The 15,224-nt window shown below is 40.4% G+C and overlaps 1 protein-coding gene across 1 annotated transcript in view; it reads left to right on the top strand.

Annotated features, from left to right (window-relative positions):
* The window catches only part of LOC116317133 (ephrin type-A receptor 7-like), a 152,868-nt gene extending 138,606 nt beyond the window's left edge, over positions 1–14,262 (top strand). The window contains exons 10-18 of the mRNA XM_039605104.1: positions 2,016–2,141; positions 3,512–3,697; positions 6,156–6,217; positions 6,703–6,819; positions 7,520–7,606; positions 7,944–8,096; positions 10,365–10,555; positions 10,658–10,822; positions 11,814–14,262. Coding sequence (XP_039461038.1) covers positions 2,016–2,141; positions 3,512–3,697; positions 6,156–6,217; positions 6,703–6,819; positions 7,520–7,606; positions 7,944–8,096; positions 10,365–10,555; positions 10,658–10,822; positions 11,814–11,928 — 1,202 coding nt within the window. The 3' untranslated portion in view covers positions 11,929–14,262. The remainder of the gene's footprint in view (positions 1–2,015; positions 2,142–3,511; positions 3,698–6,155; positions 6,218–6,702; positions 6,820–7,519; positions 7,607–7,943; positions 8,097–10,364; positions 10,556–10,657; positions 10,823–11,813) is intronic.
* The last annotated feature ends 962 nt before the right edge of the window (positions 14,263–15,224 follow it).

Below are 15,224 nucleotides of genomic sequence, written 5' to 3'. Positions count from 1 at the left end.
AAGTGCACTTTTGGCTTTGCACACAGAGAGAGAGAGAGAAAGAGAGAAACATATCAGCGTGTGTGTTTGTTCGCACAAGTAAGCATGTGTGTGTGGTAGATCAATAAGCCGTTTTGAAGCAGCCAGTATAGTTTCCCTCAGGTCAATCTGAAACTGTAATCACATTTGAGAGCCTCTGTGCTGCTTTTGGGAGTACTACCAGGCCTTTTCCTGGAAGATTAGCCTTAAAGTGTAGTAACAGGAGTCAAAGGTCATCCAGCTGAGAGCTATAATACACTGGTTAATGGTCATTGACTATCTGCTGGCAAGTTTATTTTCTTACCGTTGGTATTCAGTAAGTACAACAGGCAGTTAGCTGATACAGAAAACTAAGGCTCATTGAGAAACCAAGTAGTGTTTATTTTGCTGTGTACAGTCAACTAGTTGGAGTCGATATCCCTTTCATTTCTAAATGTCAGGTAAAATTTCCAATTGTTGTGTCTCATTAGCCTCACAGTAGTGATTTTGTAGATGCTGATAAAAGAAATGAGGCAATTTGTGTGGATATGGCAGCGAAAAATTATTATGTAATTTTTGAATTACTACACAGCTAAATCTCCAGTGTTAAATTAACACTACAGAGTGTCTATATGTGTCCACACTGTTGAGTGTTAAATATAACACTGTTGAGCGTTAAATGAACACTTTTGACAGTGTTGTATTTTTAAAAGTAACCTAGTCAGTTTTCAAGATTTACAATGACTAACACAGAGCAGTGCTGATTTTCTAATACTGGAATATTTCTAACATTTTGAGTTATTTTCCAGTGTTCAGAAAATCAGCACTGCTCAGTTTTATTCATTGTAAATCTTGAAAACTGACTAGGTTACTTTTAAAAATACAACACTGTCAAAACTGTTCATTTAACACTCAACAGTGTGGACACATATAGACACTCTGTAGTGTTAATTTAACACTGGAGATTTTGCTGTGTAGGTTAAAATAGTTTTAACTTTTTGTTTTTGTTTTTTTTATTTTCAACATTGTGGTTTGAAGGGTTTATTTAACCTAGAGTGTAAAACTTACAACAAAGGAGCAAAGCAACTATAAGCACCATGTGACTAGGGTTTCTCTGCCTCAGCATTTTTAAGTCTATTATGCTTGTCCCAGTTTCTGACTGAAGATTGTATTTTGGTCGCGTGTGTCTGTTATTTTGTGTGCGTATGTGTGTGTTAGAGCGATAACATTTTGAAAAGACAAAAACCCTTGTGGAAGAGCCTTGTGATCTGAATAAAGCCTTGTGGAGGAAACCCAGTAAGACTTGAGCACTCAAAGCCTTTGATCTTACTTTGTCTCCCAGGAGTTTGCAAGGTCACAACAAATAAAACGGAGAGTAAGGCGAGTTATGAATAAAGAAATGGAAATACATGTTATTTTTTTTCATCCTTTAAATAAAATGACAGATCCCCCAAAATCATCTCTTTGCATTATGGGTTATATTTGGCTATTATAACCTTGAAAAACTGACTAAGAACTTAGATATTTACCTTAACCCTACAGTTATATAGAGCTATGTAGAGTTTGATAGGAGAAAGCTTTTCAGCATTTTCAAACATCAATGGTAAAACTCTGGTATTGATTTCAGGCTGGAGATCAAAGAGCAAAGCCTTCTTCCCAGACACAACATTTTGGTCTAATGTTCAACTATCATACACAGAGAAAGTCTTTCTTGAAGGAGGCAGACATAGCAATTCCTTTCACTGATGGTAGCCTCAATAGAGCACAAAGCGATGCAGACTTTAGAAATGCTTTGCTTTGTGTTGAGAGCGAGGTCCAGCCAGTCTGGGAGTGTTTCTTTCTTTATATCTAATGTGGATATGTTGCTGCTGGGTACTTCAGACGTTATAAAGAATGTGCACAATAAATGATGTAATGTCTTACAAAGTGTCGAAAACACACGTCTCATTTTACATCACCAGTTTTATTTTTAAAAAGTTTCTTTTTTTATGTATTTCTGTGTGTTTATACTACTGCAGTTAAGATCCCAACACGGAGGACTTACATTGACCCCGAGACTTGCGAAGACCTACTTCAGGCTGTCCACGCCTTTGCCAAAGAGCTGGACAACTCAAGCATCAAGATCGAGAGAATTGTGCACACAGGTACATGATTATACACAAGAAAGCATCTCAGAATAAACTATTCATCCCAGATATGATGGTGGAGGAGTTCACCACTCTGTGAAATGGTGCGTGGGCTCAGCAATTTTAGAATAGGGGTAGAATAGAATAGAAGAATAGAAAAGCCCTTTACTGTCGTTTTACATATACAACGAAATTGTACACATTGTTTATCCCAGGGGTCCCCAATCCCAGTCCACGAGGGCCGGTGTCCCTGCAGGTTTTAGATCTCACCCTGGGTCAACACACCTGAATCACATGATTAGTTCATTACCAGGCCTCTGGAGAACTTCAAGACATGTTGAGAAGGTAATTTATCCATTTAAATCAGCTGTGATGGATCAAGGAGATATCTAAAACCAGCAGGGACACCGGCCCTCGTGGACTGGGATTGGGGACCCCTGGTTTATCCTTTAAGCTCCAAGCTCCTTAAAGATTGAGGAGAAATAGAAAGCTATGCTGTGGTTTAACAAAATAGCATCTAGTTTGTTGTAGTATTAGTGCACATAACATGTGAGCTTCCATATCTAAAAAGGCAACTTGCTGGATAATATTTCTGCTTTGAGAGGTTTTGGAAGCATAACTACAGTGAGTGTTTCCTGTTTAAAGAAGTGGTTAACAAAAACATGTTGCGGGCATTACATTTAAAATCAATGTTTTTTTTTTATTAAACAAATATAAATCCATCTCTCATGTTGTCTTTGTAGTATTCATGCTACATGAAATATTCAATAGATTGTGTTGAATAACTCCCTCTGTTTCATTTATATTTTGCTAAGCATGCCAGTGCATTTTAGGAATGAGGATATAATCAAAAGCAGTGTATAGCACAGTAGAAATTATGAATGACAACCTATTTTAATCCATTAATTTTCCAAATATTGTAACAAAAATGATAAAATATATTGTTCTGTGTCAAAAAGAAAGCCAAAAGAAACCTTTCAAAGTCAACTCTGTGTCTTGTTGCACTTTCTCTGAATCTGCTTTGAGGCTGAATTGGCAACCAGTTCAATCAAATTTGGGAACTTGCAGATCTTTGCCAAAATTGCGCTACACTATTGCCGCTATTGTATTTGCCTCTAGTAGATGCTTCAGTGTTTCACCTGCACTCTACTCCATCTTTGATCTCTCTTTGATCCCTTTGTATTTCATCTTTTTCTCTCAATGTCGTCACTCTTTCTTCCCAACATGTAGGAGTATTTCTTCATCTGAGTCTGGCTTCCCCCTCTATCCCCTTCAGTCTAACCCTTACTCATATCTTCTCACATTCTTTTGATGTTTTTCTCCCTCAGCGCTCTATTTCTGTGCATCCGTTGACACTGATCACGACCTCTGTTTGTCTCCCCCCACAGGTGACTTTGGGGAGGTGTGCCGTGGCTGCCTGAAGCTGCCCAGTAAGAGGGAGCTGCCTGTGGCCATAAAGACGTTAAGGGCTGGTTGTTCTGACAAGCAGCGCCGTTCCTTTCTTAGCGAAGCTGGCATTCTCGGGCAATTTGACCACTCTAACATAATCCGGCTGGAGGGCGTTATCACCACTGGTAAGAAAGGAGGGAGAGGGGGATATTGTGCAGAGAGCAGAAACAGAAAGGTAGTATAGTAGTAAGGGGAAAAGAATGGGAAAACAAAGGAAAAAGGGTATAGATGAAAAGAAGCATAGAGTGGAAAAAAAAGCTTAGGAATCCAAAGATCAGGGAAAAAATATACAGTTTGACCAGCTCAGTTGTTGAAGGAAGTAAGGCTGTTGAAAAAGGGGGTAATTGGGATTTGAGCATCTTAAAATTCCATACAGAGAGGGTAAAAGGGAGTAGCAAGGGACAAGGATTGGGAGGAGAGCTAAGACACTCCAAATACCTCAATAACTCACACGTGGAGGGGGTCAGCGCTTACAGCAAAGAGGGCAAGAGAGGAGGATGGAACAAGAAGAGAAGTTTGAAAAGGAGAAAGCAGGGTGGGTAGATGGATGCCTTATGCTAGCAGCAGCGGAGCTACATCAAGGCCTATTTTCTGCTGACAGATAGCAATTGAGGTCCAAGAGCGAAAACAGAATGGAAGGAGAGTGGGGACAAAAACTTGAAGGGAGGAGACTGAAGAAAGAGACATGAGAGACACAGAAGATGAGGTAGAGGTTAATGGGAATGGCAGGTGAAGGGAGAAGCTTTAAGGAGTTTGTGAAGTTTTTGTTACTGCCACTGCGATGCTTTTTGGTGATGTTTGTATGTGTATGTGTGGGCACGGTGCCCCAGCACACTCTGTGCTCAGTAGGATGGCAGCAGATGTGCAGGGTACAGTAATTGGTGCTAGAGACCCAGCGGGGCCCTGAGATGCACTCCAATCCCTCCCACCATCATATGCACACACGCACACATTCATCGAAAACCCACGTGCACACTCCTCACCACGCACACAAAGCAAAGGCTGTCCCATATGCTCACTTTTTCTTTACCATCACTGACAAAAACACACACACCTGCTTGCCTGCCTCTTCGCTTGGCATGAAATCGCAAATCTTTGCACACACACCCACGCACGCCCACATGCTGTTAGACTACAAATCACCTGCTTTACATCACTTACGCCCCCACCTGATTCTTATTTAGCCCCCCTTCCATCCACCCAATACATCTCACTCACCTGCAAAATACCACCTATTGTCCCCTTGTTCTAGACTAATCTTTCTATTCATAATTTAGAGGCACGTGCTCTGTTAAATGGGTGATCAGTGAAGTCACTATTTGAACCTATTATAATCATTATCAAAAAAAGTGAGAGTAGCAGGAAAAACATTAAGTGTGGGAGACCTGGAACAGCTGGTAGCAGGACTACAAACAAAGATGTTCTTGTAGATAACCACATTTTTCCTGCACAGCCATCTCATCTCAGTCAGTACTATGACATATTGCATAATGGGTTATGATGACTTTTTGTTCTCCTACAAGAAAATGTGTAATTGTTCCTACATCACAACTTGCTTCACTAGGCTTTGTTTTCTCGTCTCTATATAGACAGATGGAGTTTTGCCAAAGTTTAAAACATCACCGTGCCACAAAGGTCAAGACTTTGCTTTTAGATATGTTTCAAAGTGTGTCTTCTGTGTTTTTGTTTCCCTCTCAGAATTTGCCCACATTCGTGACATCTTTTAAAACAGAATATGATTCTACTCCATGGTTGTAGCTGAATACATCGGTCATTCCAGCCCTACCCAAGCTCGTTCAACCACAGACTCATTATCCAGCTCACATTAATTACATGATGGCTGGCAAATTATGGCAGCATCCCTGGCTCTCACTTCCCACAGCATATTTGGTAACCTTTTCAAATAGCTTCCTAAAAGCGTAGTAATGCTGGGAAACTGGGAACCGGGGATTTTACAGTGCCAATTTATCATTCTTGTAGTATGCCTGCATAAACTGTCAGGACTGATCAGACCACCTTTCCATCCTAGAATATGTATTTGTAGATGTAAAGTTGTTTACATATCTGTCAAGGTTTATCTTACTGTCTCAACCTCCCGCAATCTTCTCCTCCTTTCGTCTCTCTTCCAACAACTGCAGTTTTATTTTCATTTCCCTCCTCCGTGCACTTCATAGCACTACTGGATCCCTGCCATCTGGGCCTCAGCACAGTATGTGTGTGAGCATGCATGCATCTTTTGAGCACATTCGTAGTGTATATGAGCGGGCATGCTCGGGCTGTACTGGTCCGTGTGTGCTACTGTGCACAGTAAGAGCGTGCGTGAGTGAGTGTTTCAGGGTCGTTAAACTTGCTGAGACAGCCAGGGCAGCGCACAGGTTCTCCAGGCTTCACTACAGTTCACCGAGTGAAGAATGGCTTCGCACAATGCTTGCCAAGTGGACTAGACTCACTTTATTCCTTCCCTTTTCCTCCATGTCTCTATTATCATGCTATTGCTTTCCTTTTTCCCTTGACTTCACAATTTTATCCCAGTTTCAATTGTTCATATTTGCCCCCTGTCATGTTCTTTGTGTCTTTCTCCAGGAAACACTATGATGATCATAGTGGAGTGCATGTCTAACGGAGCCTTAGATTCATTCCTTAGGGTAAGTTTCATTACTGTGCATTCATCTTAAATATATCTGCTGATGCTCATTATTAAACTATAATTACTCATTACTACTCTATGTTTTCTAGCAGCTGCACTAACAACACTTTTGTTCTACTTGTCCTAAATATACCGTTAATATAATGTGGTCCTAGGGCAGCAATTCTTGTGCTTATTACTGTAATAAGGAAAACATAGCATAATTAACTGCACAAATGGAGTGTTTCTGCTCAAAGCTGCTGTAAGCTTCTGTAAACTGTTAGTGTGCCCCTCTGCTCTGTGAACCACTTCAACGTGGTTTATAATGATATGAATTAATGGCCTGTTTGTTTTTATTCTCCAAATAAAGGTTTTCAGCTCAGCAAGCACAACATTGTAAAGCAGAGGCAGATGTGCTTTTTTTCTCCCCCTTCCATTCACCCTGTTCACAATCTTCTCTCCCACCTCTTCTTCATCTTTCTTTTTTTCCTTCCATAACCTCAGAAACATGAAGGCCAGTTGAGTATAATGCAGTTGATGGATATGCTGACCGGAGTGGCGTCGGGGATGAAGTACCTCACCGAAATGGGCTTTGTCCACAAACGGCTCGCCGCGCACAAGGTAAGGGGAGCAGGTGGGAGTAGATGATAGAGGACAGGTATGGTGTGATGAACAGGATGTCGTGTTCTATAACGAGTTTTTGCAGACTACAATTCGTTCTTGTCTGCAAGCATCTTTGAAAGCACTCGCCTGTAGGTTTTTTACTGAAAGACTACATGAAGCTGAAAATTAGACAAAACTGTCTAAATTATTGTGTCGCATCCACATTTCATTAGGTGTGTGTGTGTGTGTGTGTGTACCACGTTTACATATCTTTGTGGGGACCAACAGCCCTTATGGGGACAAAATCCCAGTCCCCAAGAGTTTGAAGGCACTTTTGAGACTCAAAATGTGGTTTTAGTGTCAGGGTTACAATTAGGTTATAGTTCGGGTTAGAGTTAGGCATTCATTTTGGTGGTCAGGGTTATGGTAACCGGCTAGGGGAAGCATTATGCCAATTCGATGTCCCCACAAGGATATGAAAACACAAATGTGTGTGTGCTTTGTTTTTTTTTGTTTTTCTCTTTCATAAAAAAGGCAGTCTATCAAACTACAGATGCAGTGGTCATGTTGTGGAAAATCAGGAACATTTGTTCTTGTAAACAATCAATTGTCCCTGGTGTGATAAGAGCTTTGCCCACCAGGGTAGTGAGCTCTCATACTGTGAGCATTTCCCCTCCAAATGTAAGCCATGCTAATCAGCTTGTTTTCCAAATCTCAGGTGCTGGTTAACTCCAACCTTGGCTGCAAGGTTTCTGGCTTCAGACCTCTTCAGGAGGACAAAATAGAGGCCATCTACACCACGCTGGTGAGATAAAATTTTTTCTGCAACCTTATATGTCTTATAACTCACACATGTAGGGCATATTTTTTTTCTTAATGAGTCTGATCAAATGGGAATTATCATATGTTATGTCAAGTTCAGGTAAGGTCACATGAGCTTTGAGGTAGAGGGGGAGAAAAATCCAGTGTTTCTATGGTTATTTTAGGATTTCAGTCCAAGGTGAACCCAATCTCCTAACAGTTCCTTTGATCTGCTGGAAATATGCTCAAAGCTTTTCAAAGAGAATATTAAAGCTTTACTTTGGTGAACTCTCCACACCCTTTTACATTTTGTCTTAACCTCTCCTGTTCCTCTCCGCCAGCATGGAGGGAAAAGTGTGGTGCTGTGGACCGCTCCAGAAGCCATCCAGTACCATCGTTTCTCCTCTGCCTCAGATGTCTGGAGCTTTGGCATTGTCATGTGGGAGGTCATGTCCTATGGCGAGAGACCCTACTGGGATATGGGCAACCAGGATGTAAGTGTGCATTTAAATTCTCCATATTCCTTGCTCCAATTTCAATATTAATTTCGATACTTTTGTACCCTACCTCCCTCTTTTGCCGCTCTCTAATTTTTTTTATCAATGAATTTTCTATCTGTGCCCACCATGCATCTTATTAACAGAAAGCCGAGAAGCCACAGTACCTCTGAGAGCTATTGCAGGGCCTAAGTCCCCCTCTTTAAGTCTGCATCAGCTCCATGACCAATCCTGTTTTCTCTTAAGGATGCATTGACCCCCTTCTAGTGTCCACTGCCTATCCCTGCCTGCCACCCTGCTATTAAGTGTAGAAAATCTCTCAGAAAATAGTCAGCTTATTTCAAGAAATGTAAAGCACTATTTGAGGGGAGTGACTGTCCGGTTAATAGGACCCTGCCGCCACTAGCAACCTTTAAAAGTCACTGTGTGTGGGCCCATTTTCCTTGTCACTCTTTTTTCTTTGTCCTACAAAAAGAGGTTTATATTTCCCCCTTTTTAAGGATGTCATGCCTCTAAAGTGCAGCTGAAAGCAGGATACAGGTCTGCATATGAGACAACAGAAGCAGATACTTGCTGCTGCATTTCTTATTAGTGAGGCCAGTGACACTCCAGGCATTATCAGCAAAGAGCTTTTTTTCAAGACATATTATTTTTCATCATCCTAATGCCTTTTGAAATGAATTTTATCATAAAGACTACACTTTCTGCAGGCAGCTACGTGTAAAGCAACTGATTACTTGCGTGTTCCATTTTTGAATGTCCCAAATTAATATGCATGAGTTATTCAGCGAGCACAAGAATAGGTAGCTTTTTAATACTCTTTGTTAGTGCCCTTTTATAAAGCTGGAGAAAGTTTCATCTCAGCCTGGTTTATATTATCAAACTTTCCAATTGAGAGGGCAAAGGTCAAGCTTGTAGAGCGCCAGGGATATTAATCCACTTTAAATTGATACATTATATCATAACGGAATTGTTGGTCGGCCTGTCCACCTGTGATCCGTCGTGCCCTTTACCTACCGGCTCTGATTAAATGGAAAATGTCAAATGCTGAAAAGCATTTTATGAATGCTCTTTACTGAGATAGAAGCTTAAGGGGCTGAGAGGATGGTGGAGTGGGGAAGTGGGTGGCCGGGTAGGCAGAGAGAGAAGAGAGTGTTTTAGGAATTAATGCTGCTGATGGATGTCATTTTTGTGATTATTCTCAGACTTTATTGCCTCCTTTCAGGAGATTGTATTTCTTAGAGTGGTTGCGGTGGAGGATATATCCCATGTCCCTAGATATACTGAAAGGAAATGTCTCGTGGGGTGTTTGAGTGAATGATTTTTAATAGGGGGCGACATTAGCTTGATGGAGCAGTAAAGAACATCAAGAGAGTCTGGAAGGATGCTTTCAAGCGCTGCTGTTTGAAGACAGTGAGTTTTCAGAGGCCTGGTGATGATGCTGAGCAGAGATTAAACATTTTCTGAGATTTGATAGTTTATCTTTTGGGGAGTATTTAAGAAAGCACAGACTTTTTAATGGAGTGTTTGTTTCATTGCTTTGATGTTTCTGGTATTTCAAACTTGCCTGGTTTGAATTTTTCCCCCAATCCAAAGAGCTACCGCATAATGTATTATTGGAAATGAAAAGGTGATTAATTTTTCTGGTGAGGAACCAAGCTATTGTGATACCCAGTAAGTATCGTGTGAAGTACACCGAGTGGCAGTGGATATCCCACTAAATGACCTTTCAGTCTGCATACAGCATCAGTTGGTTGTGAACAAATTTGCAAGGGCTCTTTTTACCCCTCTGTGATTGCATACCTGCTGTACAGTTCTGGAGCCTTTTTATTACCCAAAACATAATGTATTCCACTCATATTAGGGTGATGATATCTCTGTGAAATCTAAGTATTACAAGTGCCGCAGGCTTGCAAAGTCAGTTTTAGATTTTAAGCCATACAGTGAGACATTCTAGGTAGTGTGATTATTACGTACTCTTAATTATTTTTTTTCCACATGTGACCTATACAGCCTTCTGTTCTGTTCTGTAACACTTCTATTCTTGGCAACTAAGCAAGTCCACTGCAAGGGGAAAAGGTTTTAAGCATCTTATTGAACTTTGAAAGTAGGACAAAACTTCTCTACATCCTCGTTCACCTCTCCCACTCTGCCCTACCACTCAGACATGCTCTTTAAGAATGTATCCAATTATACCATGAGTACTGGAAAATCACAAAACTAATTTCTAATCTGATATTATCGATTTCCTCGTTCTGTGTGTAGGTGATAAAGGCCATCGAGGACGGTTTCAGGCTGCCAGCTCCAGTTAACTGCCCTCCACATCTCCATCAGCTGATGCTGGACTGTTGGCAGAAGGAGAGGACGGAGAGGCCCAGCTTCAGTCAGATCCACTCGGCCCTCAGCAAGAGCATTCGCTCGCCTGATGGTATCGGTTCCTCCACACTGGCACGAAGGTACAGTCACATGACTACATGAGTTGGAGTAGATCTTTGAATGTATTAATTTTTTAAAAAGTTACTTTTACAAAGCCTTAATCGTTATTTCTCCCACTGTAGAACCCTGAGTTCATCCATTACACTAGCTGACAGGCCTCTCCCCACCTTCCCATCTTTTAACTCTGTTGGAGAGTGGCTGGATGCAGTAGACATGGGCCGATACAAGGACAACTTCACTGCTGCGGGCTACTGCTACTTGGAGTCTGTGGCACGAATGACTGTACAGTGAGTAGTTTTGTACAATTCTGACTGTGTGACCTTTTCATTACATCTTATTTAACAGAAGGGTCCCTTAATAAAAAGAATAAGAACACAGATCAATGAAGGGAGAAGCCAATTCATTCTAGTAAAAAACTGCAAATATTCAAGACTTTAAAAGCAACTGAATCAATGTTTATAAGATATATGTGGGTAAGGAGACATCACCCTGTGTTTGAGCAAATATTTGGCTGTTTATTTACTAGATAACTTACTTATAAAACATGTTAACTATATATTAAAAAAAATGAGATGTCACAGACGGCACCAGCCTTTTTAGCTCCATTTAAATATGTCTAAATATGGCAGTTGTTATACCATACATGTTGGCCACCGCCAAACAAATTTGACACGAAGAACACGAGTTTCTTATTTACAGTGTTGAGTATTAACAGTGAAGGAATTTCTAAGAAGCAGCAGACCTCTCCAGTTTTCTAAAAGCCTCAAAAGTGTCAAACTGACCCAGTGAACTCTGAGATTAATCTCCTAATCTGAATCTAAAATGACGTCTGAGCTCAGGGATGTGTGTCAGAGAGTTGCGTCAGCTGGATGTTTGTGCTGAATTAATATAAAGACGCAAACGAATAAATTTAAGAAACTGGAAGTGGTGTTCCCTGGAAACATATGTGTGCAGCCTCATTCTCTTTCATGTCAAGATTGCTACAGAAAAATGTTTCTGCATAAAACGTCAGTCTTCCCGGTGTCTTTACTGTTAGGTCAAAGATACAGTAATGGTGTATTTTTAAAGCATAAAGGATTAGAATTTGAAATTACATCACAGTTATTAATTGCACAGCATCATTTTTTTAACATTTGGGTTTGGCTTGCATTTTAAAGTAAGTTGACTAAAACTGCCTTTTCAGTCTTACGTATTTGTTAAACAGAAATCATAAAAGCGAAGCATGGTTAAAAACAATCAATCCACATCTTCTGATCTCTGTAAATCTTGTCTTCTCAGAGATGTATTGAGCCTTGGCATCACTTCCCTGGAGCACCAGAAGCTGATACTGGCTGCCATCCAGACTCTGAGAGCCCAGGTCATCCAAATGCACGGGCGTGGTGTGCAGGTCTAAACGGTCAACTCACCTAGTCTCGTGCTGCTGCAGATCCTAACATGTGTGCAGATGGATGATGGGGTGGAGAAGAGGAGAGAGAGAGAGAGAGCTCTTCCATACATAAAGATAGATGAGCTGATCTTTCGGCTAACTGCACTCATCTATTTACTCCTCCTTCCCACACTTCCTCATGCCTTCCTTTATTCCTTCCTTTCTCTTTTCAACAAGTCCCCCTTGAAGACGGCGGTCAGTTGTGACAGTGTTCATGTCATAACCGGGGGGGGGATAGCAGAGGAGTGATGTCATGTGACTTTTTGTGACCTCTATCTGCACTTTGACCTTCAACACCTGCGTTGGCTCCATCTTACTGGTTCTAGATCAGCGCATAAAGACAAATTAAAAATGTCTCTGTCTGAAGCCGAACTCTGATCTGTGGGAGAGGCGCGCACAGCAATTTTGAACTAGAGCTCGAAGACACGTGAACATTTGGGGTGAAATATCCCTTTACAACATAAATTCACTAAAAACAAGATATTCTCGATGAAGGGAACTATTTTATTGGCCTTGGGTCAAACAATGCCTCAGAACTAGCACAGCTGATTTCACATCAACAGGAACTGATTTACTACGAAGATACAGAATCACATCACGAACGGTCAAAGCTGATCTCATATCAGATGGTAAAGAAATACTCTAAAGAATAAACATGGCTGGAATGTAACTTGCGTTTTCAAAGCGGCAGGTTGGGAAGACCGTGCTATTCAGGTTAGTGAAGCCGGAGGTTGGATGAAGCCGCAAAGTGGCAGAATGAGAGGGGCGAGGATTCATTGTAGTGCTATATACGTTATCTAAAGTTTGCTCATGGCATGAACGGAGCTAAAGTAAAATATTTGTGTTGATATTATGCTGTTTTCTCAGCAGGGATATCAGCATTCATTTATCTTGTTTGGTACTACTGATGGTGAAACAATCGCTGCAGGATGAAATTGTAAAGCAAAGGGTTGAAAATGTGTTTTTGATTGTTCATGAATTTGTTGTACGTCGCTGTCTGTTTCGCTGCTCCTAACTACGTTTGCTTTATTCCCTATATCTTTCTCTTCTTCTCCATGCTTTCTGTGTGCATTTAAAGCTTAAATCGTTCCCTTTAGTTTGCTGGATTTCATCTGGATAACACAATCCTCCTCTCCAAAGGCTCTCACTACAATGTTTATTACTCTGTATAGGACTCGGGCTATCTCTGGTAGGTGGTCTGATTTTAGATATTTATCCATATTTATTTATGTTTACAGACTGCAACACGGACCTCTTCAGAGAGGACGTTAGGATGGTTTATTTAAACTTAAGTATTTAAAAAAATCGTTTGAGCAAAGCAGTTGTCTTGTTTCGTTTTTGTTCCGTTGACTTATTTCGACTGTGAGTTTGTACCTGAACAAATTATTTTGTACAGAGGAAGTGAGAGGAACGCTGGAGGATTTTTACTGTCAGCACACAGTATCTGTGTATTTCTATACGCTGGATTTGCAACAGTTAATTTTAGGTTCATTACCGTTTAGATTTGCTGTATACACATTACAGTGTGTGTGTGTGTGTGTGTGTGTGTGTGTTGCAGTACGGATACAGTATTACAGAACATCAATGATATTTTTTTCCTTTTGTTTGCTATTGGATTGTCAGGTTTAAATTTATGTTGCTGTTAATATCATGCTCCATCAGACTATATGGTTGCACTTTTTCCAGTTAACTCCCAGAATTCCCTGTGTACAGCAATCTGGCTTTTCCATTTTCTAGCCTGTTCCAACTTAGCAGATTTGGTGGGCGAAGACATTTATCGGGGCATTACAGATTCACAATAGAAGGTGCAAAAATAATTGGAATAAAGTTAAGCATTTCAATTTGGTAAAAATTTCCCTCCTTGTATTCTCCTTTTGCTATAAAACGCATCACACGTATCCAAAAATAAACCTTTTAAACAGACACGCAAGACTACAAAACAGCCTGGACCTCTTCACCACGATGAATGAAACCGGAGATGTTTCCCGCTCTGTCCCCCAATATGTTGCTGTGACCATTACGATATGTTTAATATTGTATATATGTATTTGAAAATGCTAAATCTATTTTTATAATTTGTTTGAAGAACAATGTGTTGAATATAATATCTGCTCACTGTGTAAGGGTTTTATTTGTTTGACTTTAGGGCAATAGCCAAGAAACTCTGATGTTTGGAATATACAACTGGAAAAAAAAAGTTCTTTTTTTTTTTGTTAGTTTTTAAATGATTTTTACCCGTTAGGAGAAAATCTGATGGCTGTTGCAATATTGAAATGTGTTATTAAAAAACTTCCAATACGAGCACATTTTTTTCCTCGTTCCTAGCCTTAGCCAAGCTCATTTTATAATGGAGTTTTCTGTAAACACTAGAGACGACTGTGTGGGAAGATCTCAGTAGATCAGTAGTTTCTGGTATATTAAGAGTAGCCTGTCTGGCAACAACAACCATGCCATGCTCAGAGTCACTTAATTCACCTTTGTACTTCAAACCAAGCATACTGTGTACATACATACAGTGCAAACTAACCAGTTTAGACACACTGAACTGCCCAGTATTTTCATGCAACCCTTGATATCAGTTTGTTTTGCAATACAATTCATAAAAATATAACTCAGCAAAACATCATGTATAGATGTGAAATTCTACAATAAATGAGGGTGTTACATTTAAGATTCAAATTTCCAGTTTATAAAATTTCAATGTTGAGCAATCCTTACCTCTGAAAATAATCTCTCGCCTTCTCACTTATTTGTTGTTTCAGCACTAGAATTGACACACCACATTATTGCCAAGCTTCAAAGAGAGAGGGACTAGCTATCACTTCTCAAAAAGTAAAGCCGAGTCACTTAAACTGCTTTTAACCTCTCAAAGTTCACAATGCAACAAAAGGAAAATCGAAACCATCTTCTCTCAGGTCAAGGTCGCAGCAGCGTCACTGCGTGTGACTACCACCTGCCCTCCAGCAAAGCCCTGGGATTTGTTTCAGTCGGCGCCCAAGAGCCGTCTCTTTCCACAAGATCTGCTATTGACCTATTGAGCAAATGGCACTAGGTTACCAGTTCACCGGCATCCTTTCCCTTCCTTCTCGTCTCAACTAACCTTAAGCCTAGCTCGATGCTTCATTATCAATACGTTTTTGTGTCGTATTTAAGGTCGTGGCCCTTGCTGGGGAATGGAAAAGAGACACTCAAACTCCAAACGAGAAGAAAGAAAAAACTTAAAACTTTACTTGCAGATTGTTTTAATTTAAAAGTCAGTTGTG

Source organism: Oreochromis aureus, linkage group 22 (genome assembly GCF_013358895.1).
Source record: "Oreochromis aureus strain Israel breed Guangdong linkage group 22, ZZ_aureus, whole genome shotgun sequence".
Lineage (NCBI taxonomy): Eukaryota > Metazoa > Chordata > Actinopteri > Cichliformes > Cichlidae > Oreochromis > Oreochromis aureus.
Note: the sequence above shows the minus strand (reverse complement) of the source record. Positions and strands in the feature narration are given on the sequence as shown.